The following is a 26,942-nucleotide window of genomic DNA, read 5'->3' as shown; positions in this document are numbered from 1 at the left end:
ATTCTCTCTATAGTACTTCTTGTGTCCGTGGCACTCTTTTATATTTATACTCTCTCTATAGTACTTCTTGTGTCCTTGGCACTCTTTTATATTTATATTCTCTCTATAGTACTTCTTGTGTCCTTGGCACTCTTTTATATTTATACTCTCTCTATAGTACTTCTTGTATCTGTGGCACATTTTTATATTTATACTCTCTCTATAGTACTTCTTGTATCTAGGCACATTTTTATATTTATACTCTCTCTATAGTACTTCTTGTATCTGTGGCACATTTTTATATTTATACTCTATAGTACCATTTGTATCTGTGGCACTCTTTTATATTTATACTCTCTCTATAGTACTTCTTGTATCTGTGGCACTCTCATCTTTATACTCTATAATACTTCTTATGTCCGTGGCACTCTTTTATATTTATACTCTCTCTATAGTACTTCTTGTTTCCGTGGCACTCTTTTATATTTATACTCTCTCTATAGTACTTCTTGTGTCCGTGGCACTCTTTTATATTTATACTCTCTCTATAGTACTTCTTATGTCCGTGGCACTCTTTTATATTTATACTTTCTCTATAGTACTTCTTGTGTCCGTGGCACTCTTTTATATTTATACTCTCTCTATAGTACTTCTTGTATCTGTGGCACATTTTTATATTTATACTCTCTCTATAGTACCATTTGTATCTGTGGCACTCTTTTATATTTATACTCTCTCTATAGTACTTCTTGTATCTGTGGCACTCTCATCTTTATACTCTATAGTACTTCTTATGTCCGTGGCACTCTTTTATATTTATACTCTCTCTATAGTACCATTTGTATTTGTGGCACTCTCTTATATTTATACTCTCTCTATAGTACTTCTTGTGTCCGTGGCACTCTTTTATATTTATACTCTATAGTACCATTTGTATCTGTTGCACTTTTATATTTATACTCTCCATAGTACCATTTGTATCTGTTGCACTCTTATATTTATACTCTCTATAGTACCATTTGTATCTGTGGCACTCTCATCTTTATACTCTATAGTACTTCTTATGTCCGTGGCACTCTTTTATATTTATACTCTCTCTATAGTACCATTTGTATCTGTGGCACTCTTTTATATTTATACTCTCTCTATAGTACCATTTATATCTGTGGCACCCTTTTATATTTATACTCTATAGTACCATTTGTATCTGTGGCACTCTTTTATATTTATACTCTCTCTATAGTACCATTTGTATCTGTGGCACCCTTTTATATTTATACTCTATAGTACCATTTGTATCTGTGGCACTATTTTATGTTTATACTCTCTCTATAGTACCATTTGTATCTGTGGCACCCTTTTATATTTATACTCTCTATAGTACCATTTGTATCTGTGGCACTCATCTTTATACTCTATAGTACTTCTTGTGTCCGTGGCACTCTTTTATATTTATACTCTCTCTATAGTATTTCTTGTATCTGTGGCACTCTTTTATATTTATACTCTCTCTATAGTACCTTTTGTATCTGTGGCACTTTTTTTACATTTATACTCCCTCTATAGTACCTTTTGTATCTGTGGCACTCTTTTATATTTACACTCTCTATAGTACCTTTTGTATCTATGGCACTTTTTTACATTTATACTCCCTCTATAGTACCATTTGTATCTGTGGCACTCTTTTATATTTATACTCTCTCTATAGTACTTCTTGTGTCCGTGGCACCCTGTTATATTTATACTCTCTCTATAGTACCATTTGTATCTGTGGCACTCTCATTTTTATACTCTATAGTACTTCTTATGTCCGTGGCACTCTTTTATATTTATACTCTCTATAGTACCATTTGTATCTGTGGCACTCTTTTATATTTATACTCTCTCTATAGTACTTCTTGTATCTGTGGCACTCTCATCTTTATACTCTATAGTACTTCTTATGTCCGTGGCACTCTTTTATATTTATACTCTCTCTATAGTACCATTTGTATATGTGGCACCCTTTTATATTTATACTCTATAGTACCATTTGTATCTGTGGCACTCTTTTGTATTTATACTCTCTCTATAGTACCATTTGTATCTGTGGCACCCTTTTATATTTATACTCTCTATAGTACCATTTGTATCTGTGGCACTCATCTTTATACTCTATAGTACTTCTTATTTCCGTGGCACTCTTTTATAGTACTTCTTGTATCTGTGGCACATATTTATATTTATACTCTCTATAGTACCATTTGTATCTGTGGCACTCATCTTTATACTCTATAGTACTTCTTATGTCCGTGGCACTCTTTTATATTTATACTCTCTCTATAGTACTTCTTGTATCTGTGGCACATTTTTATATTTATACTCTCTATAGTACCATTTGTATCTGTGGCACTCTTTTATATTTATACTCTCTCTATAGTACCTTTTGTATCTGTGGCACTTTTTTACATTTATACTCCCTCTTTAGTACCATTTGTATCTGTGGCACTCTTTTATATTTATACTCTCTATAGTACCTTTTGTATCTGTGGCACTTTTTTACATTTATACTCCCTCTATAGTACCATTTGTATCTGTGGCACTCTTTTATATTTATACTCTCTATAGTACAATTTGTATCTGTGGCACTTTTCTATATTTATACTCTCTCTAGAGTACCATTTGTATCTGTGGCACTTTTTTACATTTATACTCTCTCTATAGTACTTCTGGTGTCCGTGGCATTCTTTTATATTGACATTCTATCTATAGTACTTCTGGTGTCTTTGGCACCCTTTTATATTTATACTCATATCTATAGTACTTCTGGTGTCCGTGGCACCCTTTTATATTTATACTCCTATCTATAGTACTTCTTATGTCTGTGGCACTTTTTTATATTTATACTCTCTCTATAGTACTTCTGGTGTCCGTGGCATTCTTTTATATTGACATTCTATCTATAGTACTTCTGGTGTCCGTGGCACCCTTTTATATTTATACTCCTATCTATAGTACTTCTGGTGTCCGTGGCACCCTTTTATATTTATACTCCTATCTATAGTACTTCTTGTGTCTGTGGCACTTGCACCACCTCCCAGCCTTTAGAAATCAAGCGTTTTCTGTGCACCCTCGCTCTAACAGCACTACTGATACCGCCTCTCACATTATTAACACTTTGCTCACCGGGCTGCTCATGTCTCGGCCTTGGCTTCCTTTGCTATTCAAACTCCCAATTTCAGTCTGAGAACTGGACTGAGAGACCCCTTCGAAAAATGGCCTGAAAAGCGAATAACGTGATAAAGCATCACAAATGGTAATAAATGTGTCTTCACATCACAATGAAAAATGCTACTTATTAGACATGTGCGTTTCGCTCCAAAATTTAAATTTGGACGAATTCACAAATTCGGAGATTCGAATCGTTTTGAATTTCCGAATTAACCTAGCAACTAAACTAAACTAATTCAAATGCATTTGTAACGAATAAATCGAAATTAGAAAAAAATCAGAATCGGTCCAAAACAAATTTTTCCGCTTTGCACTATGTCTATTATTTATATTAATGGATACATCTTTGATCTTTTTAAGAAGAATTGCACATAACAAACATTCCTTGAAGCTCCTATTGTCCCTCTCTATATAGCATTGTCCTTTGTCCTCCAAATTCTGTAGAGCTACAGTATATGTTGAGACAAACTGAAACAAAAAGGAATGAAAAACTGAAACCAGAGGGAATGAAAAACTGAAACCAGAAGGAATGACAAACGGAAACAAGAGGGAATGAAAAACTGAAACCAGATGGAATGACAAACTGAAACGAGAAGGAATGACAAACTGAAACCAGAAGGAATGACAAACTGAAACGAGAGGGAATGACAAACTGAAACGAGAGGGAATGACAAACTGAAACGAGAGGAAATGACAAACTGAAACGAGAGGAAATGACAAACTGAAACGAGAGGAAATGACAAACTGAAAAGAGAGGAAATGACAAACTGAAAAGAGAGGAAATGACAAACTGAAAAGAGAGGGAATGATAAACTGAAAGGATAGGGAATGACAAACTGAAACAAGAGGGAATGACAAACTGAAACCAGAGGAAATGAAAAACTGAAACAAGAGGGAATGACAAACTGAAACGAGAGGCAATGAAACTGAAAAGAGAGGGAATGACAAACTGAAACAAGAGGGAATGACAAACTGAAATCAGAAGGAATGACAAACTGAAACGAGAGGGAATGACAAACGGAAACCAGAGGGAATGAAAAACTGAAACCAGAGGGAATGAAAAACTGAAACAAGAGGGAATGACAAACTGAAACGAGAGGCAATGAAACTGAAAAGAGAGGGAATGACAAACTGAAACAAGAGGGAATGACAAATTGAAACCAGAAGGAATGACAAACTGAAACGAGAGGAAATTAAACTGAAAAGAGATGGAATGACAAACGGAAACAAGAGGGAATGACAAACTGAAACTAGAAGGAATGACAAACTGAAACGAGAGGGAATGACAAACGGAAACCAGAGGGAATGAAAAACTGAAACCAGAGGGAATGAAAAACTGAAACCAGAGGGAATGAAAAACTGAAACCAGAAGGAATGACAAACTGAAACGAGAGGGAATGACAAACTGAAACGAGAGGAAATGACAAACTGAAAAGAGAGGAAATAAACTGAAAAGAGAGGAAATGACAAACTGAAAAGAGAGGGAATGACAAACTGAAAAGAGAGGGAATGACAAACTGCAACAAGAGGGAATGACAAACTGAAACCAGAGGAAATGAAAAACTGAAACAAGAGGGAATGACAAACTGAAACGAGAGGCAATGAAACTGAAAAGAGAGGGAATGACAAACTGAAACAAGAGGGAATGACAAACTGAAACAAAAGGGAACGACAAACTGAAACAAAAGGGAACAACAAACTGAAACAAAAGGGAACAACAAACTGAAACAAAAGGGAACAACAAACTGAAACAAGATGGAATGACAAACTGAAAAGAGAGGGAATGACAAACTGAAAAGAGAGGGAATGACAAACTGAAAAGAGAGGGAATGATAAACTGAAACAAGAGAGAATGACAAACTGAAAAGAGAGGAAATGACAAACTGAAACGAGAGGGAATGATAAACTGAAACAAGAGGGAATGACAAACTAAAAAGAGAGGAAATGACAAACTGAGAGGGAGTGATAAACTGAAACCAGAGGGAATGAAACTGAAAAGAGAGGGAATGACAAACTGAAATTCCTTCAGCTTGTGTATTGCGTATAGTTTTGGTGATCGTATCTCTGGAAGGATATAAATAAACCAGACACTGTACACAGGAGGCTACTAAACTGGTTCTTGGTGTAAATAATAAAACTTACAAGGAAATACATAATGACCTTAATATATATATATATATATATATATATATATATATATATATATATATATATATATATAGCTTAGGAGAAGGGAGAGAGGGGATATAATATAAAGTCATGTATTTTATTGTATTTAATAAAGCTGAGCTACACTCCGTGCATTTACGCCAACATTTCAGCAGACCACAGATTTTTAGAAAAACAAAATTTATGCTTACCTGATAAATGTATTTCTTTCTTGACACTGAGTCCACGGATCATCTAATTACTATTGGGATATATCACTCCTGCCCAGCAGGATGCAGCAAAGAGCACCACAGCAAAGCTGTTAAATATCACCTCCCTTCCCTCCAACCCCAGTCATTCGACCGAAGCAAAGGAGAGAAAGGAAGCAGCAAGGTGCATAGGTGTCTGAAGTTTATAATAAAAACCCTGTCCATAAGAAAACAGGGCGGGCCGTGGACTCACCATGTCAAGAAATAAATAAATTTATCAGGTAAGCATAAATTTTGTTTTCTTTCTAATGACACGGTGAGTCCACGGATCATCTAATTACTATTGGGAATCAATACCCAAGCTAGAGTACAAAGATGATAAGGGAGGGACAAGACAGGGAACCTAAACGGAAGACACCCCTGCTTGAAGAACCTTTCTCCCAAAAGAGGCCTCAGCCAAGGCAAAAGTGTCAAATTTATAGAATTGTGTGAAGAGAGGACCAAGTTGCAGCCTTGCAAATCTGTTCCATAGAAGCTTAATTTTTGAATGCCCAGGAAGAGGAAACAGCCCTCGTAGAATGAGCCGTAACTCTCTCAGGAGGCTGCTGTCCAGCAGTTTCATAGGCAAAGCGAATAATACTCTTCAGTCACAAAGAAAGAGAAGTAGTCGTAGCTTTCTGCCCCTTACGTTTCCCCGAGAAAAACACAAAGAGAGCAGAAGACTGACGAAAATCCTTAGTCACCTGTAAATAGAATTTCAATGCCCGTACCACGTCTAGATTGTGTAGCAGACGTTCTTTTTGAGAAGAAGGTTTAGGAAACAAGGAAGGAACAACAATCTCCTGATTAATGTTCCGATCTGAAACCACTTTAGGGAGAAACCCTAATTTAGTACGTAAAACTACCTTATCCGCATGAAAAATAAGGTAAGGAGACTCCTACTGTTATGCCGAGAGCTCTGAAACTCTTCAAGCAGAAGAAATAGCAACAAGAAACAAAACCTTCCAAGATAACAACTTAATATCTAAGGAATGCATCGGCTCAAATGGAGCCTGTTGAAGAACTTTAAGAACTAGGTGAAGATTCCAGGGAGGAGTAACCGGCTTAAACACAGGCCTGATCCTGACCAAGGCCTGACAAAACGATTGCACTTCTGGGACATCCACCAGACGATTATGTAACAAAATAGACAAGGCAGATATTTGACCCTTCAAAGAACTTGTAGATAAACCCTTCTCCAAACCTTCTTGGAGAAAAGACAAAATTCTAGGAATCTGAACTATACTCCAAGAGTAGTCTCTTGTTATGATCTTTTGTATTTATGGAACACAACTGCAGATGAGGTAATAGAATGTTTTGTTAGCCCGTTGCAGCTAAGAGTTGCTAGGAAATAATCTCAGAGCAACTGCTACTGAGGCTATAAAATATAATGTATTTTAGGAATTCTACTTAACTAGCGGCTAGATTTAGAGTTTTGTCGTTAAGGACCCGCGTAGCTAACGCCGGCTTTTTTCTGGCCGCACCATAAAAATAACTCTGGTATTGAGAGTCCACATAAAGGCTGCGTTAGGCTCCAAAAAAGGAGCGTAGAGCATATTTAACGCAGCTTCAACTCTCGATACCAGAGTTGCTTACGCAAGCGGCCAGCCTCAAAAACGTGCTCATGCACGATTCCCCCATAGGAAACAATGGGGCTGTTTGAGCTGAAAAAAAACCTAACACCTGCAAAAAAGCCGCGTTCAGCTCCTAACGCAGCCCCATTGCTTGCTATGCGTAAACACTTCCTACGTCTGCACCTCACCCTAACATGTACCCCGAGTCTAAACACCCCTAACCTTACACTTATTAACCCCTATTCTGCCGCCCCCGCTATCGCTGACCCCTGCATATTATTATTAACCCCTAATCTACCGCTCCGGACACCGTAGCTACTTACATTATCCCTATGTACCCCTAATCTGCTGCCCTAACATCGCCGACCCCTATATTATATTTATTAACCCCTAATCTGCCCCCCACAACGTCGCCTCCACCTGCCTACACTTATTAACCCCTAATCTGCCGAGCGGACCTGAGCGCTACTATAATAAAGTTATTAACCCCTAATCCGCCTCACTAACCCTATAATAAATAGTATTAACCCCTAATCTGCCCTCCCTAACATCGCCGACACCTAACTTCAATTATTAACCCCTAATCTGCCGACCGGAGCTCACCGCTATTCTAATAAATGTATTAACCCCTAAAGCTAAGTCTAACCCTAACACTAACACCCCCCTAAGTTAAATATAATTTACATCTAACGAAATTAATTAACTCTTATTAAATAAATTATTCCTATTTAAAGCTAAATACTTACCTGTAAAATAAATCCTAATATAGCTACAATATAAATTATAATTACATTGTAGCTATTTTAGGATTAATATTTATTTTACAGGCAACTTTGTAATTATTTTAACCAGGTACAATAGCTATTAAATAGTTAAGAACTATTTAATAGTTACCTAGTTAAAATAATTACAAAATTACCTGTCAAATAAATCCTAACCTAAGTTACAATTAAACCTAACACTATACTATCATTAAATTAATTAAATAAAATACCTACAATTAAACCTAACACTACACTATCAATACATTAATTAAATACAATATCTACAAATAACTACAATTAAATAAACTAACTAAAGTACAAAAAATAAAAAAGAACTAAGTTACAAAAAATAAAAAAATATCTACAAACATAAGAAAAATATTACAATTTTAAACTAATTACACCTACTCTAAGCCCCCTAATAAAACAACAAAGCCCCCCAAAATAAAAAATGCCCTACCCTATTCTAAATTACTAAAGTTAAAAGCTCTTTTACCTTACCAGCCCTGAACAGGGCCCTTTGCGGGGCATGCCCCAAGAAGTTCAGCTCTTTTGCCTGTAAAAAAAACATACAACCCACATACCCCTAATCTAACCCAAACCCCCCTTAAATAAACCTAACACTAAGCCCCTGAAGATCTTCCTATCTTGTCTTCACCATACCAGGTTCACCGATCGGTCCTGAAGAGCTCCTCCGATGTCCTGATCCAAGCCCAAGCGGGGGGCTGAAGATGTCCATGATCCGGTAGAAGTCTTCATCCAAGCGGGGCAGAAGAGGTCTTCCAGCCGATTGAAGTCTTCATCCAGGCGGCATCTTCTATCGACATCCATCTGGAACGGAGCGGCAGCATCCTGAAGACCTCCGACGCGGAACATCCATCCTGGCCGACGACTGAACGACGAATGACGGTTCCTTTAAATGACGTCATCCAAGATGGCGTCCCTCGAATTCCGATTGGCTGATAGGATTCTATCAGCCAATCGGAATTAAGGTAGGAATATTCTGATTGGCTGATGGAATCAGCCAATCAGAATCAAGTTCAATCCGATTGGCTGATCCAATCAGCCAATCAGATTGAGCTCGCATTCTATTGGCTGTTCCAATCAGAATATTCCTACCTTAATTCCGATTGGCTGATAGAATCCTATCAGCCAATCGGAATTCGAGGGACGCCATCTTGGATGACGACATTTAAAGGAACCGTCATTCGTCTTTCAGTCGTCGGCCAGGATGGATGTTCCGCGTCGGAGTTCTTCAGGATGCTGCCGCTCCGTTCCAGATGGATGTCGATAGAAGATGCCGCCTGGATGAAGACTTCAATCGGATGGAAGACCTCTTCTGCCCCGCTTGGATGAAGACTTCTACCGGATCATGGACATCTTCAGCCCCCCGCTTGGGCTTGGATCAGGACATCGGAGGAGCTCTTCAGGACCGATCGGTGAACCTGGTATGGTGAAGACAAGGTAGGAAGATCTTCAGGGGCTTAGTGTTAGGTTTATTTAAGGGGGGTTTGAGTTAGATTAGGGGTATGTGGGTGGTGGGTTGTAATGTTGGAGGGGGGTATTGTATGTTTTTTTTACAGGCAAAAGAGCTGAACTTCTTGGGGCATGCCCCGCAAAGGGCCCTGTTCAGGGCTGGTAAGGTAAAAGAGCTTTTAACTTTAGTAATTTAGAATAGGGTAGGGCATTTTTTATTTTGGGGGGCTTTGTTGTTTTATTAGGGGGCTTAGAGTAGGTGTAATTAGTTTAAAATTGTTGTAATATTTTTCTTATGTTTGTAGATATTTTTTTATTTTTTGTAACTTAGTTCTTTTTTATTTTTTGTACTTTAGTTAGTTTATTTCATTGTAGTTATTTGTAGGTTTTGTATTTAATTAATGTATTGATAGTGTAGTGTTAGGTTTAATTGTAGGTATTGTATTTAATTAATTAATTTATTTATTGATAGTGTAGTGTTAGGTTTAATTGTAGGTAATTGTAGGTATTTTATTTAATTAATTTAATGATAGTATAGTGTTAGGTTTAATTGTAACTTAGGTTAGGATTTATTTGACAGGTAATTTTGTAATTATTTTAACTAGGTAACTATTAAATAGTTCTTAACTATTTAATAGCTATTGTACCTGGTTAAAATAATTACAAAGTTGCCTGTAAAATAAATATTAATCCTAAAATAGCTACAATGTAATTATAATTTATATTGTAGCTATATTAGGATTTATTTTACAGGTAAGTATTTAGCTTTAAATAGGAATAATTTATTTAATAAGAGTTAATTAATTTCGTTAGATGTAAATTACATTTAACTTAGGGTTAGACTTAGCTTTAGGGGTTAATACATTTATTAGAATAGCGGTGAGCTCCGGTCGGCAGATTAGGGGTTAATAATTGAAGTTAGGTGTCGGCGATGTTAGGGAGGGCAGATTAGGGGTTAATACTATTTATTATAGGGTTAGTGAGGCGGATTAGCGGTTAATAACTTTATTATAATAGCGGTGCGGTCCGGTCGGCAGATTAGGGGTTAATAAGTGTAGGCAGGTGGAGGCGACATTGTGGGGGGCAGATTAGGGGTTAATAAATATAATATAGGGGTCGGCGGTGTTAGGGGCAGCAGATTAGGGGTACATAAGGATAACGTAGGTGGCGGCGCTTTGCGGTCGGCAGATTAGGGGTTAATAAGTGTAGGTAGCTGGCGGCGACTTTGTGGGGGGCAGGTTAGGGGTTAATAAATATAATATAGGGGCCGGCGGTGTTAGGGGCAGCAGATTAGGGGTACATAAGGATAACGTAGTTGGCGGTCGGCAGATTAGGGGTTAAAAAAATGTAATCGAGTGTCGGCGATGTGGGGGGACCTCGGTTTAGGGGTACATAGGTAGTTTATGGGTGTTAGTGTACTTTAGAGTACAGTACTTAAGAGCTTTATAAACCGGCGTTAGCCCAGAAAGCTCTTAACTACTGACTTTTTTTCCTGCGGCTGGAGTTTTGTCGTTAGAGTTCTAACGCTCACTTCAGCCACGACTCTAAATACCGGAGTTAGAAAAATCCCATTGAAAAGATAGGATACGCAATTTACGTAAGGGGATCTGCGGTATGGAAAAGTCGCGGCTGAAAAGTGAGCGTTAGACCCTTTTTTGAGTGACTCCAAATACCAGAGTTAGCCTAAAACCAGCGTTAGGAGCCTCTAACGCTGGTTTTCACGGCTAACGCCAAACTCCAAATCTAGGCCTAGGATTGCTAAGGATATCTCAATAATACCTACTAAATAAACTTCCACTAATCTCCCCACCTTGGGGAATATGACCAGCTAGCTCCCAGTAAGGGGAAATGTCCAGCTAGTTCCCGCTCCGGAGAATGAATGACACTAGGCTTATCTGCACACAGTGGTTGGTTACTGTTGGAGTTAACTTGCGCTTTACACTGCGAATCTCTGTCAGAGACGGATGTAGCTGAACAGTCTAGAAAGGCAGAGGTGTCACAATCTGAAATGATGAGCTGCGGTAACTCGTATAGCACAGGACTGGCACTGAACAGATCCTGGAGGGTCTCACTGTGCAAGATTAGTTCAGAGGAGAAGGTGTGGTTGTGAGCAGAAACGGAGAAGCAACTCCGACTTGAACAGAGAGAGAGAGAGAGAGAGAGACTGTATGCGGTTGTTTGGTTCAGCATAACCACGCTCTCCCGGTTCTTCGTAGTGCAGCTGACGGCGTCAGCTGGGGATGCTGTGTCAGGGAACGCTTAACACTCAGCGTCTTACTGTAGCTTGAGGTGGAAGACGGTTTATACTGAAACCGATACAATGTTTCCCTAGGGGGATCAGGCTGCAGGAATGTTGAATATTTGGCTAGGTTTGCTTAGAGTCTCAGGAGAAGCGTCTTTCTGAAGACTACATACACAAAATACTGAAGCGGGGAAGAGGGGAGCATGTCCAGTTTAAATAACCTGGCACGCAAGTTAGAGCCAGAGTTAAAGGAACAGTAGACTTGTACATAATCCTAAGCAACAGCAGAATACGTTACACATCCCCCTCCTCAGGACAGCATCCCCGAGGCTGTGAATCTTGGACGATCTGGATGACGTCTATGGAAAAGCGTTACCAAACGTGGGGCTTGAACCAAAGTAGCAGGCTCCCAAGAATCTTCTTCTAAATCGTACCCCTTCCAATGGATTAGGTATTGAAGTACGCCCTTATGGATCCTGGAGTCTATAATAGAGTCCACTTCATACTTTTGATCCGGATCCAATGGACTGTTCGTTCCAGCTGCCGTCCCAGTTTGGCGAGTGTTCTGAAAAGGTTTTAGTAGAGAGACGTGAAATGTTGGATGTATGCGATAAGAAGCTGGCAATTCTAGGGTTACCGCATTTTAGTTTCTGATTCTAGTTATGGGAAATGGACCGATGAAAGTAACTTTGTGTTTTTTGCTTGGAATGCGAAGCTTGATGTGTCTTGTGGACAACCAAACTTTATCCCCAATTTTGTATGATGGTGCTTTGCGTTTACGTAAGTCGTAGTAGTGTTTTTGAGTTACTTGTGCATCTGCAATGTTGATCTTAAGATCCTGAAATAAATCAATTAGGGTGTTGGTGGTATCATCCACTTGTGGACAAGAGATGTAAAGTTGCGGGTGTAACTGGAATTTGGGATGGAATCCATAATTAGCATAAAAAGGGGATTTTTTAGTAGTAGAATTTATTGTATTATTGTAGGCGTATTCTGCCATAGGTAAATTTTGACTCCAGTGGTTTTGTTGTGATGAGCAGTAACAACGAAGGAATTGTTCCAGCCACTGGTTGACTCTCTCAGTTTGACCATTGGTCTGTGGATGAAAAGATGTACTACAACGATGTTCTACTTTCATGTTTTTACAGAGCTCCTTCCAGAAATGAAAGGTAAACTGTGTCCCCCTATCGGTTATGATTTCTTTCGGCAAACCATGTAATTTCACAATATGAGTGAGGAACATGTTGGCTGTTTCTGAGGAAGTAGGTAATTTGTGATGCGGAATAAAATGTGCCATCTTTGTTAGAAGGTCAACAACCACTAAAATGGTATTATGGTTGTTCGATTTAGGAAGATTTACTATAAAATCCATACAAATGGTGTTCCAAGGTCTGTCGGGAATATGTAGGGGTGTAAGTAATTCGAAAGGAGGTTTTCGTTCAGTTTTGGAGGTGGTGCATGTTGGGCAAGACAGAACATAATCTCTGACTGAAGCTTTCATAGATGGCCACCAATAAATTCTGGAGATTAATTCTGTAGTCTTATTAATCCCTGGATGTCCCGCCATCGGGGGGGTCATGATGATCTTGTACAACAGAAGTTCGTAGAGAAGTAGGTACATATATTTTTTTCATGATGATAATAAAGTCAATCGGAATGTTTTTCAATGTTGACATTCAGGGTTACCACTTCATTCTTTTGTGTAATTTTCAATTGTTCTGTGAAACTTGGGGTGAGTAATTTGTTCAGAAGGTATGACTGTAGTAGGTTGACCTAAAGTAAGTGGTCTTTTATCCATTCTTGAGAGGGCATCTGCCTTTCCATTTTTATGTCCAGGTCTGTAGGTTATGTGAAATTGAAATCTTGAAAGGAAAAGACTCCACCGGAGTTGGCGAGAAGATAATGTTTTATTAGTTTGCAGATATTCCAGGTTTTTGTGGTCTGTGTAGACCAAGATTAGATATTTGGTTCCTTCTAGTAAGTGGCGCCAATTCTCTAAAGAGTCCTTTATCACTAATAACTGCTTTTCTCCGATAGGATAGTTTAATTCTGCTGGGGACATTACCCTGGATTAGTATGCTACAGGGTGAATTGGACTCTCTGGACTTTTGCGTTGTGATAGTATGGAGCCTATGGCGTAGTCAGATGCGTCAACTTCAAGGATATATTGACTGTTTGCATCAGGAAATTGTAGAATAGGGGCTTGACAGAATCTTTCTATCAAGGAGTCGAAAATCCCTTGTTTTTCTGAGTTCCATTTGAATTATGTTTTGATACTAGTAAGAGATGTTAGAGGCTTGGTGATCTTTGAATAGTTTTTTTATAAACTTCCTGTAATAATTTGCGAACCCTAGGAAGCACTGTAATTCCTTCTTGGTTGAAGGTGTTGTCCAATTACGTATGGCCTCCACCTTAGCTTGATCCATCTCAATTCCTTTGGGACTGATATGATATCCTAAAAAGGTAATTTCTGTTGTGTGAAATTGGCATTTTTCTGGTTTTGCGTAGAGATGGTGCTGTCGTAAACATGTGAGAACCGATCTGACATGTTTTTTTATGATTGTCTAAATTGTCGGAATAGATCAAGATATCATCCAAATATATCACTATGCATATATCCAGTAGGTCCCTGAATATATCATTGATAAAAAGCTGGAAAGTTGCAGGGGCATTACACAACCCGAATGGCATCACGGTGTATTCATATAATCCATAACGGGTTCTGAACGCCGTGAGGCATTCGTCCCCTTCTCTAATCCTTATCAAATTGTAGTTGCCTCTGAGATCTAATTTCGTGTAGATCTCAGCGTGACTGAGTCGTTCGATGAGTTCTGGCATCATAGGTAATGGGTACCAGTTGTTAACTGTAATCTTGTTGAGTTGCCTGTAGTCGATTATAGGTCGGAGTGACTGGTGCTTGTTCCTTACAAAAAACATTCCGGCGGCAGCAGGTGAGGTGGAGGCACAAATAAATCCTTTGCGTAGATTTTCCGTTATATAGGTTTTAAGATGTTCCAATTCAGTGTTAGACAGCAGATAGATATATCCATATGGAATGGTGGACCCAGGTATAAACTCAATATGGCAATCATAATGACGATGAGGTGGCAAACTCTCAGCTTCGGTCTTGCTGAAAACGTCTTGAAAATCCTGGTACTCTGTTGCTAAAGAGATTTCTGTCAGTTGACAGATGGTAGTGTGAGGAAAACAAGTATTTTTACAGTACTCAGATTGGAAATCAACTTCCAAACTGCCCCACGATATGGTGGGTTGATGGAGCTACAGCCACTGTAACCCCAATACTATGGGGAACAGAGGTGAGGGTATAACATCAAAAGTAATGTACTCTACATGTGTGGATAGAGAGGTAACCTTGAGAGGGTTGTTACAGTAGGTCTTTGGCTTGAGAGAGAATAAAAGGAGACAGGCATTTCTGAATTGATTAAATTGAGATCTATCACCTGAAAACTTATCAGGTAGACATACTTGCGGTTCAGGTGTGCTATCTTTTATAACTGCACGGAGACTATCATTTTGGAGTTGTAGCTCTCTAAGTGCTTGACTCATCTGTTCAACTTTTTGTGAAAGGGCATAAACCACCTGAGGAAGATCTGCTGGTTCCATGGTATGGCTTCAGTATTATGTTATGATCTTTTGTATTTATGGAACACAACTGCAGATGAGGTGATAAAATGTTTTGTTAGCCCGTTGCAGCTAAGAGTTGCTAGGAAATAATCTCAGAGCAACTGCTACTGAGGCTATAAAATATAATGTATTTTAGGAATTCTCCTTAACTAGGATTGCTAAGGATATCTCAATAATACCTACTAAATAAAGTTCCACTAATCTCCCCACCTTGGGGAATATGACCAGCTAGCTCCCAGTAAGGGGAAATGTCCAGCTAGCTCCCATTCCGGAGAATGAATGACACTAGGCTTATCTGCACACAGTGGTTGGTTACTGTTGGAGTTAACTTGCGCTTTACACTGCAAATCTCTATCAGAGACGGATGTAGCTGAACAGTTTAGTAGGCAGAGGTGTCACAATCTGAAATGATGAGCTGCGGTAACTCGTATAGCACAGGACTTGCACTGAACAGATCCTGGAGGTACTCACTGTGCAAGATTAGTTCAGAGGAGAAGATGTGGTTGCGAGCAGAAACGGAGAAGCAACTCCGACTTGAAGAGAGAGAGAGAGAGACTGTATGCGGCTGTTTGGTTCAGCATAACCACGCTCTCCCAGTTCTTCGTAAGTGCAGCTGACGGTGTCAGCTGGAGATGCTGTGTCAGGGAACGCTTAACACTCAGCGTCTTACTGTAGCTTGAGGTGGAAGACGGTTTATACTGAAACCGATACAATGTTTCCCTAGAGGGATCAGGCTGCAGGAATGTTGAATATTTGGCTAGGTTTGCTTAGAGTCTCAGGAGAAGCGTCTTTCTGAAGACTACATACACAAAATACTGAAGCGGGGAAGAGGGGGGCGTGTCCAGTTTAAATAACCTGGCACGCAAGTTAGAGCCAGAGTTAAAGGAACAGTAGACTTGTACATAATCCTAAGCAACAGCAGAATACGTTACATCTCTGGATTCACACCAATGCAGATATTTACGCCATATTTTGTAGTAAATCTTCCTGGTAACAGGCTTACGAGGTCTCAATGACCGACTCAGAAAAACCACGCTTAGATAAAATTAAGCGTTCAATCTCCAAGCAGTCAGCTTCAGAGAAACTAAGTTTGGATGAAGGAAGGGCCCTTGAAGTAGAAGGTCCTTCTAGAAATGCGAACCTCAGAAACTTGTGATGATCCCTGTGGATGGGAACATGCAGATACGCGTCCTTCAAATCTACTGTTGTCATAAATTGACCCTCTTGAACCAAGGGAAGAATGGAACTAATAGTTTCCATCTTGAAGGACGGTACTCTGAGGAATTTGTTTAAACTTTTGAGATCTAAAATAAGTCTGAAGGATCCCTCTTTTTTGGGAACCACAAACAGATTGGAGTAAAATCCCAGACCCTGTTCCTGCATTGGAACAGGAACTATCACTCCCAGGTCGGAAAGGTCTCGAACACAGTGTAAGAACGCCTCTCTTTTTATCTGGTCTACAGATAATCTTGAGAGAAGAAACCTGCCCCTGGGAAGAAAGGTCTTGAACTCTAGTTTGTATCCCTGGGACACGATGTACACCGCCCAGGGATCCTGAACATCCTGAACTCTAGGAAAGTCTGCCCCCCACAAGATCCGGTCCCGGATTGGGGGCAGACTCTTCATACTGACTTTGAGTCAGAAGAAGGCTTTTTAGATTGCTTTCCCTTGTTCCATGACTGGTTGGACCTCCAGGAAGGCTTACCCTTGAAGTTTCGAAAGGAACGAAAATTACTCTGACGTTCCTTTTGTTTATCTATCTTATTATGAGGGAGGAAATGGCCCTTTCCTCCCGTAATGTCAGAAATGATTTCCGTCAAACCCGGCCCAAACAAGGTCTTTCCTTTGTAAGGAATCGACAAAAAAGTTTAGACTTAGATGACACATCCGCAGACCAAGATTTTAACCATAAAGCTCTGCAGGCCAGTACGGCAAAACCAGAAATCTTAGCTCCCAGCTTAATAACCTGAGGGGAAGCATCCGAGGAGTTGGGCAACTTAAGGGCCTTTATCCTATCCTGGATTTCTTCGAGGGGAGTGTCTGTTTGAATAGAATCAAACAACGCATCAAACCAGTATGCTGCCGCACTAGTGACAGTAGCAATACAAACCTCAGGTTGCCATTGTAAACCCTGGTGTACATACATTTTCTTGAGTAACCCCTCGAACTTCTTATCCATTGGATCCTTAAAGGAACAACTATCCTCTATGGGAATAGTTGTTCTCTTGGCTAGCGTGGAAATTGCCCCTTCCACCTTGGGTACCGTCTGCCAAGACTCCTTGATAGAGTCTGCTATAGGAAACATCCTTTTAAATATAGGGGATGGAGAAAAAGGGATACCCGGTCTCTCCCATTCCTTAGCAATAATCTCTGTAGCCCTATCTGGTACAGGAAATACCTCCACCAAGGAAGGCACGTCAAAATACTTGTTTAGTTTACTAGACTTCTTACGACTGACTATGACGGTAGTGTCAGAGTCGTCTAGGGTAGCTAAAACCTCCATAAGTAACAAACGGAGTAGTTCAAGCTTAAATCTGAAAGAAACAACTTCAGTATCAGCTAAAGGTATTACACTGTCTGAGTCTGAGATTTCACCCTCAGATGCTACCAAAGTATCTTCCTCTTCAGGTTTCTGGGAAGGAACATTTAGAATAGCCACTACTGTGTCAGTAACCTTATTCACTGATTGATTACATTTTCTCTTGCGCTTTCCCTGCAGCATGGGAAAAGCAGACAACGCATCAGATACCGCTGAGGACATTAGGGAAGCGATGTCTTACAAGGTAACTCCAGGTGGAATAATAGAGGAAGCGCAGGGCACTGGCTGTATGGACACTAAATTTTGGGACGCTTGAAGAAAAAGCTGCGGCATATCTTGAACATTGTCAGAAGACTCCTGAACAACATCTGCCCTAGACAATGTTGGCTCAGGAAAAAGTCTATCCCTGTAATGTAAAGTTCTCTTAATACCTAATACATGAGGAACAGAAAGGGATTGGTGGTTCTACATTAGCATCAAAACATAAAGAACATGTAACATTTTGCAGGGTTTCTTGGTCCATCTTTATTCACCAATAAACAGACAAAACTGATATTTTTATTTAGAAAATAGCCCCCCCCCCAAAAAAAAAATATAGTTACTGTTTCTTTAAATTTTAAACAAAAAAAATAACTGCTTTATTTTTCTGTCATTTAAAATAAACAGTGGCCCCCAAAATAACACTCCAGACAACTCTACACCTCAGCTTAGCCTTGCTGAGGTGATTACCTGCCTGCCTACTAACGAAGTATATTACTTGTAGCTGATCCGGACTCAAATCTTTTAACAATTACGGTCCGTAACTGCAACGCTGCTGAATTTGTGAGGTAGCTAATTTCCAAGCCAGAGGCCAGAAAAAAGTGCGCAATAGGAACTGCCGCCGTATCTAACTCCGTCCATCGTTGTCGTAACCACATAAACTCCCGATCGGCTAAATCTATTATCACAGCTGTCGGGAGTAAAGTAAAAAATACACCACCATGACTGAGCCAGATTCTCCTTGTCCCCAGTGCCTGCTCTGCTGCCTTTAATAAACATTCCCCTATCATAGGTAAATGTGACTTGTCCCCCAATGTATGTAAAAGTGCTATCTATTTTCTCTGTATGCGTGTCCCAGAAAAAAATTAAAGTTAGCACTTACCTTAAGACTTCTGCCAGGCAGCACGGCAGCTCACTAGGTTTGAGAGGCCAGTCCCCTCACATGGGCCTGTGGATAGAAACAAAGACTGAGTACTCTTACTCAGGCTTGCACATTTAGGGCAGCATAAAAATATGGGAGGTGCGGTGAGGATTGTACCCCACAAGTTCCCATTGCTTGAAAGCCACCACTGCTCTACTGAAGAGACTGAAATGGACTACGGCTACACCCTAGGACAAAACAGAACAATCTTGTACTGCTTAAAAATAGGAAAAGATTCTTAAAGCAAGATTTTTTTAACACCTAACTTTACCACTTCCTTACTCTAACGTAGGCAAAGAGAATGACTGGGGTTGGAGGGAAGGGAGGTGATATTTAACAGCTTTGCTGTGGTGCTCTTTGCCACCTCCTGCTGGGTAGGAGTGATATTCCCAATAGTAATTAGATGATCCGTGGACTCACCGTGTCATTAGAAATAAATAATTTTAGTCTTTAAAAAACAGTGTAATATGTTAAATCATTTATTTGTCATTTACTATGGCATAACTTGTAAATAGCAGCACATTTTATAGTCCCACAATTAGCAGCAGTTCACCTTCCCAAAACTCCAAAAGTTAGGATAGCGTACCTATTAACAATCAGAAGATGCTATTTATCATTTTTGTCACTTTAAACTATTTTGCAAATTATGCAGAAAATGAGTAGCTATAAAATATCTAATCATATTATTATTATATACATTTTAAAATGACACAAAATGCAGAATTCCCAGAGAGGGTTTAGCTCATTTGAACAATGTGTTCATGCACTTATCCCTGTCCGAACTCCCCAAGTGAAGGTGGGGGGGGATTAGTTGCAGCAAAACTATTCTATACAGAATATATCTTTACACTCACCCAGTCCTCCCATTTATTTTGATTCCTAAAGGTTTTTTTTACTTCAGAAAAACATATGAGCCAGAGAAGCAGAAGCGGCTGCCAGGTGATCATTATTACTATAATAACCACTTGACAATTACACCAACATAAAACACCTCATTTGATTCATGGCTCCTCTATCTTTCAACTGATGCATCTTGGGTTATATTTCTAGGGTGAGGGGGTAATAAAGGCCTCTTAAAAAGTCCCAGAACCCACAAACAAGAACTAATGCTGAGAGGTATTTAACCTTTTAAAAGTTTCATTTTGACTTGACCACATGCCTTTAATTGTGGCTAGTGACATATCATCGCCAACCACAAAAGAGTGAGAAAGCTCCAGAGAGAAGAAGGGAGGGATAGGTGACCAACGAACCTGATACTCAGTGCACCTGTCAAGGCAGCTGCTTTAACAGCTATAAATACATAGATTATTTTGAGGTCTAGAAGAGTGACAGAGGAGGGAGCAAGGTATTGCTGACATGAAAAGAGGATGCCTACAGCAGTATACACAAGGACATGCGCTTATTTTTACAAAAGTGTTTTTTCAGCTTTGCACTATGTAAAACATAGGGTTTTTTAAATGAATTGATTTTTTAATATTGTATTTGCATAGCGCCAATACGTTTTCACTGTACTGAACATGTGATCACACCGTACCAAACGTGTTCTGTATTATTAGGACAATTGTTACCTTGTGGCAGAAATATTAGAACTAAAATACGTTCAATACAGTGAAAACTTATATCGGTTATACAAATACAATGTTTAAAAAAAAGACGTAAATCCAAAAAAACAACATTTTACATAGTGCAAAGCTTAAAAAAACACAACACACTTTTGTATAACACAAAATCTTCTTCCTAAAAACAAAAAACTCACCAAAAGTTAAAAACACGTTTTTTTTAAATAACGAATATACTTTAAATATATAATAGTACTTTATTCATATAATGCATGCATATAACACACTATATACATATATATAATATACCCACAACACCACAGCTCCTATAGGTTTCTTATTAAGGTGTTTTATTTTTTTTATTAACAATGGTTATCGCAGACAAAACCAATATATGGGTGTTCCATAGAATTTCATGGGCGTTTGTTGGAGGGTACATGTATTTTATTGGGGAAACATTTGGGAGTTTCTAATTTAAAAAGGACTATCCTCCACCTTAGATGCACCTTTTCACACATACCAGTCCCACCAGCCTTTTATTGGCGAGACAAAAAGAGGCCATTTCATGTGGGTTTGATGATCCTTTTATTATTAGGGACTCAGTGAGTATGCCACTTGAGATTTGTTCCCCATCCATGGTCTAATTGGAAGCTACATTGATTTGGCTCCTGAGTGGGCATTCTCCTGTGTGTTATCAAGGGCCAGTAATTAAAAAAAAATGACAAGTTAAGAATTAGAACGTCATTCTAACGCTAGAAATTCCCTAGAAAGAGACAGGGGAAGGGGTCTCTCACCTGAGCTTTGGCTTGGGTGTGCTCAGGACGCTCTCGCTCTCCTCAAGCTCTGGACAGCTGTCACTCGGATTGAACATTTCCAGACTGTCGTACAAATCATCTAGATCTTCCTCCCGGATCTCATCTCGAGAGACATGGTCAAGCCCGAAGCCAGCCTGAGAGACCAATACAGAGAGATGACTGGATATGGTGGTAGTAAAGAAGGGAAAGGTTACAAGTAATAAGAAACAAGGAGGGGGGGGATGAAAGTTTTAATAAACCTTTGGTTTGTTTTTTTAGTTTAACTAAAACATTGTCATAAATCAGGTTTTTACCTCCTCAGAGACTTTGAATCTTTTCAGAAGCGCCACAAACTTCTGTTTAATGTTTGGTTGCTGTAGAGTAAGACAAAAAAAATATGTGAGAGTGGAGGAGAGCACAGGAGATGGGGAGAGAAGGCACAAAAAAAAAACAGGGATGAACATAATGTGTGTGAGAGGGATAGAGAGAGAGTGAGAAAGAGAGTTGGAGAGAGAAAATGAGAGGTATTAGAAGTGAGGCCAATGGAGGCAGGAAGAGAGATCAATAAAGAGAAGGGGAGGCCGAGGAGAAGAGAGGGTTAAAAAGTACAGAGAGAGAAAAGGGACAAAGAAAGATGGGAAAGTTGAACCAGAGAGAGAAGAAGAGAGAACAGGGGGAGATAGAAAGGGATAGAGGATAAATAGACTGAGGAAGTGAAGAGAGTGGGAAGGAAGAAGAAAGAGGGTGAGAGGGAGGAATAGAAGATAAAAGAGAGAGGAGTTACAGAGAGAGGGGAGAGATAGAGGAGTTACAGAGAGAGGGGGGAGATAGAGGAGTTACAGAGAGAGGGGGGAGATAGAGGAGTTACAGAGAGAGGGGAGAGATAGAGGAGTTACAGAGAGAGGGGAGAGATAGAGGAGTTACAGAGAGAGGGGAGAGATAGAGGAGTTACAGAGAGAGGGGGGAGATAGAGGAGTTACAGAGAGAGGGGGGAGATAGAGGATTTAAAGAGAGAGGGGGGAGATAGAGGAGTTACAGAGAGAGGGGAGAGATAGAGGAGTTACAGAGAGAGGGGAGAGGAGTTGGAGGGGTAACAGGGCAGTGCAAGAGGTTAAAGGAAGGAGTAGCACAGCTTTAGAAAGTAAATGAAAGGGGGGAAAAAACAACAAAACAGAACTGGCATACATGTATAGATGCCCATCACTGGCTGTGTTTAGCTCTGAAGTAGACTTTACCTACTATATTAACCCTTTATCAGGACCGGACACAGCGAGAAGCACCAGGCAGAGCAATAACAAAATTAACTAGAGTGATGGAGCATTTTACTATTACAATGTCTCCCTTTAAGGGACAGAAAAGTGTAAAGAAATAATATTCACTATTTTGTATAAAGTTTTCATATGAATTCCCCATTTTCACTTTGTGTTTAACTCCTTTATCATATGTATATCACACTACGTGGCCCGTTATGTTGCAAACATCAGCCTTTCTTGCCTCTAGAATGTTTTCTGTATTTCAGTGCATGAGTCCAGCTATTCCCATCTGCACTCCCACATAAAGTACAACCTTAAGCGCTTCATTTTGGGGCACAACTGAGGTTATCATACCAATGCTATTTATTACAGATGTGCATTAAGTAGCGGCAGGCACACAGGGTTGCACAGATATTGGCTCCCAGGAAGATCAGACAGGGATCAGGAGATGACAAAACACCTATAGTGATAATGAATTGGGATTTTTTTTTATATAGAAGGTACCGGTTACACGCTGCAGGGAAGGATAACACGGGAACGGTGCACATTTGTGTGAGAGACACATAGACACAGGGAAAGGAAAGACAGATAGAAATAGGAAAATAAGGAAATAGGGAAAAGGGGGAAACAGAAAAATGCAAAGAGGAAGACAGACAGACATCTCACTCTGGTTATTGCCGAGGAAGTTGGCAATTTCCGCCGAGATTTCTTCACTTTACGAAGTTCGTCGTCTTCATAGTAGAAATCCTGAGATATATGAGCATGTTCAGACAAGCACACACACAGGTATAATACATAGTTATTTTGCATACATGATACAGTACGCTAAGCAATTCCCCAAAAAGAGATCCCCCAAACCCCTTTAAAATAATTGTGTTGTAAAATCTGTGGCTTGCAGACAGCGGCCAGACACGCACAATAAAATGTATATTTAGTACAGACCTTGAAAACAATTAGTTGGAGATGCACTTTATAGAAGGTGAGTTACAGTTAGAGAGGCGCCCCAGCTTACAATCTAGATCTAGAGCAAATCTCACATACTGCATCACACACAGCTAAGAAGAACTCAATAAAATAAAGAACAATATTGTTGTAGAGTCCCCCTTAAAAGAATACATTTTCCATTTGCTCCTTTTGTAGTGCTGGAGTTTGTCCTCCGCTTATAATAATAATAATGACCTGCTTATGAAACAATAGCCAGCTCCGGTGACTCCGCCGTCCCTTGTCTCAGGGTGTGAATCACCTGTGTGCTGATGCAGTATGTGAGATTTGCTTTAAATAATAAAAATAGGATTTGTGATCTTTAGTTTATTGCGCAGAGATCTAGATTTCAAATCTCGGCATCAACCCAGAAAAGCATGACATAATGCAAGTACACAGGGCGATTCCTTCTCATTACACGATAGTTAGCACAAACTTGTATGGCAGATGTGCACATCATAAGTAACGCCTACCGGATAAATTACAGCTCAGCAAAGCCAGAGAGCACCTCACTGGGTATATAAATATATAATGAAAATAAAGAACCTAAAAAGAAAAACCTGCAGAAAGCAAAAGGTAACTGTGTGATTAGTCTCATGACGTGAGGAAAAAGTCAGCACATTCAAGAACAAAAGGATAGAATAGATACAGTACAAAAATGTGTGCAAAATAATGATATTATCAACAAACTGGAAGCGTGGAGGGGTAAAAGGTACAATACACAGCATTAAAGGAACAGGGGCTGTTAAAGAAACGGTTTAAAAAAATAAATTAGTTTTGATGCATTTTGTGCAACTTTTGAGTCGAGCATAACAGGAAACCAGAGCTCTAAAGTTGCGCTATCCCGAAGCACATGAAATTCAAGTGAGCTTGAGTGAACACGTTTACTTTCAATCTGTAATACTCACACTAACTCTGACTCAAGCAAAGAGCCGCGATAAACCCCATTTCACACGTGCACAACAGTTGGCGTGCAACTTGTAATCTAGCCCAAAATGTGCTACAGCAGTATGGGTGTGTTGGTCCTGGAGCGCAATTTGCATTAATCTCTTGTAAAGCTGTGGTTCTGTGCCACTCCAGAAGAGGATACAGCCAATCAGAAGGTGGCACACATGCGTATGCTCCAATCACTTACAATATCCTCATCCAGGACAGTGTGGGTGGTCCAGGAGTACAATTGTGATACAGTTAAGTCCAAAATAAACTTTCATGATTCAGATAGAAAATGTAATTTTAAACAATTTTCCAATTTACTTTTATCACCAATATTGCTTTGTTCTCTTGGTATTCTTAGTTGAAAGCTAAACCTAGGAGGTTCATATGCTAATTTCTAAGCCCTTGAAGGCCGCCTCTTTTCTCAGGGCATTTTGACAGTTTTTCACCACTGTTGGTTCATGTGTCATATAGATAACATTGAGCTCACGCACGTGAAGTTCCATGCAGCCAGCACTGATTGGCTAAAATGCAGGTCTGCCAACATAACTGAAATAAGGGGGCAGTTTGCACAAGCGTAGATACAAGATAATCACAGACGTAAAAAGTGTATTTATATAACTGTGTTGGTTATGCAAAACTAGGGAATGGCTAATAAAGGGATAATTTATCTTTTAAAACAATAAAAATGCTGGTGTTGACTGTCCCTTTAAGCCTTTTCTTTTAAATAATGGCAATGTATTCAATAAAATGCTCTAACGATACAGAACATTGTACTTTTGCACCAGAATGGCCCTTTAGTCATTGTTAGCCTAGTGTTATCCAACGTTTCTGGTCCTCGCCTAATCACCTGCACTGCACCATCAGTCACACGTGACCTACCCCAGTAAGCACACAGTTCTCAGCAAGTTTCTGTCACGTGCACACACAGATATGTTAATAGAAAATATCATTCAGTATGCAGCAGTCGTTAGAGTGCACAAACCTGCCCGTGAAGGGGATCATCACTTCCTTCTTGCTCCGATGAGAAACTTTCATCCTCATCCTCAGAGTAATTCTCAATGTCAGGAGAACGATCTGCAAAAGCAAACAATTGTAAGGCTCCATTTTACCCAGAAGCAGAGAAGAAGCAGGTTTGGCAGCGTAACCTAAGAAATACTAAGATTTTTTTCAGCTTATAAAATGTATTCAACTTTTATTAAAGAGATAGAAAGGTCAAAAATGAAATGTGCATGGGTGCACTTTAATTTGAAATCTAAGCATGTTTGCAATATACTTTCATCAGCAAAAATTCTTCTAGTAAAAGTTATTACTGCTTATCTGTGGCATACCCACATATCCTGAAAGGGTCCGTGCACTAATATTTAAACACTATCGGCTAGATTACGAGTTTTGCGTTAGAGGCTGTGCGGTGCTAACGAGCAGTTTATGCTCACCGCTCGCTTAAAGACAGTGCTGGTATTACGAGTTTTTACAAACCAGACAAGAAGTGAGCGTTGAGCTAAATTTTACTCTTTACCGCACTCAAATACCAGCGCTGTTTACGTTAGTGGTGAGCTGGTGTAACGTGCTCGTGCACGATTTCCCCATAGGAATCAATGGGGAGAGCCGGCTGAAAAAAAAGTCTAACACCTGCAAAAAAGCAGCGTAAAGCTCTTTAACGCAGCCCCATTGATTCCTATGGGGAAATTTTATGTCTACACCTAACAGCCTAACATGAACCCCGAGTCTAAACACCCCTAATCTTACACTTATTAACCCCTAATCTGCCTCCCCCGACATTGCCGACACCTACATTATAATTATTAACCCCTAATCTGCTGCTCCAGACACCGCCGCCACCTACACTTATTAACCCCTAATCTGCCGCCCCCAACGTCGCCGCCACTATAATAAACCGCCGCACTCCCGTCTCGCAAACATTAAATATTATTAACCCCTAATCTGCCGGCCCTAACATCGCCGCCACCTACCTACATTTATTAACCCCTAATCTGCCGCCCCCAACGCCGCCGCCACTATACTAAATGTATTAACCCCTAAACCTAAGTCTAACCCCCCTAACTTAAATATAATTAAAATAAATCTAAATAAAAATTCCTATCATTAACTAAATAATTCCTATTTAAAACTAAATACTTACCTATAAAATAAACCCTAAGATAGCTACTATATAACTAATAGTTACATTGTAGCTAGCTTAGGGTTTATTTTTATTTAACAGGCAAGTTTGTATTTATTTTAACTAGGTACAATAGCTATTAAATAGTTATTAACTATTTAATAACTACCTAGCTAAAATAAATACAAATTTACCTGTAAAATAAATCGTAACCTAAGTTACAATTACACCTAACACTACACTATCATTAAATAATTTCCCTAAATTAAATACAATTAAATAAAATTATCTAAAG

The 26,942-nt window shown here is 39.4% G+C and overlaps 1 protein-coding gene across 1 annotated transcript in view; it reads right to left on the bottom strand.

Annotated features, from left to right (window-relative positions):
- Positions 1-25,854, bottom strand: part of LOC128636185 (phosphofurin acidic cluster sorting protein 1) — a 148,009-nt gene extending 122,155 nt beyond the window's left edge. The window contains exons 1-6 of the mRNA XM_053689233.1: positions 25,839-25,854; positions 25,511-25,602; positions 23,278-23,358; positions 21,673-21,732; positions 21,359-21,513; positions 3,145-3,238 (exon numbers count right to left, since the gene is read on the bottom strand). Coding sequence (XP_053545208.1) covers positions 3,145-3,238; positions 21,359-21,513; positions 21,673-21,732; positions 23,278-23,358; positions 25,511-25,602; positions 25,839-25,854 — 498 coding nt within the window. The remainder of the gene's footprint in view (positions 1-3,144; positions 3,239-21,358; positions 21,514-21,672; positions 21,733-23,277; positions 23,359-25,510; positions 25,603-25,838) is intronic.
- Positions 25,855-26,942: the final 1,088 nt, after the last annotated feature.

This window comes from Bombina bombina, chromosome 7, assembly GCF_027579735.1.
Source record: "Bombina bombina isolate aBomBom1 chromosome 7, aBomBom1.pri, whole genome shotgun sequence".
In the NCBI taxonomy this organism is placed as follows: Eukaryota; Metazoa; Chordata; class Amphibia; order Anura; family Bombinatoridae; genus Bombina; species Bombina bombina.
This window is presented reverse-complemented; position numbering and strand designations above follow the sequence as displayed.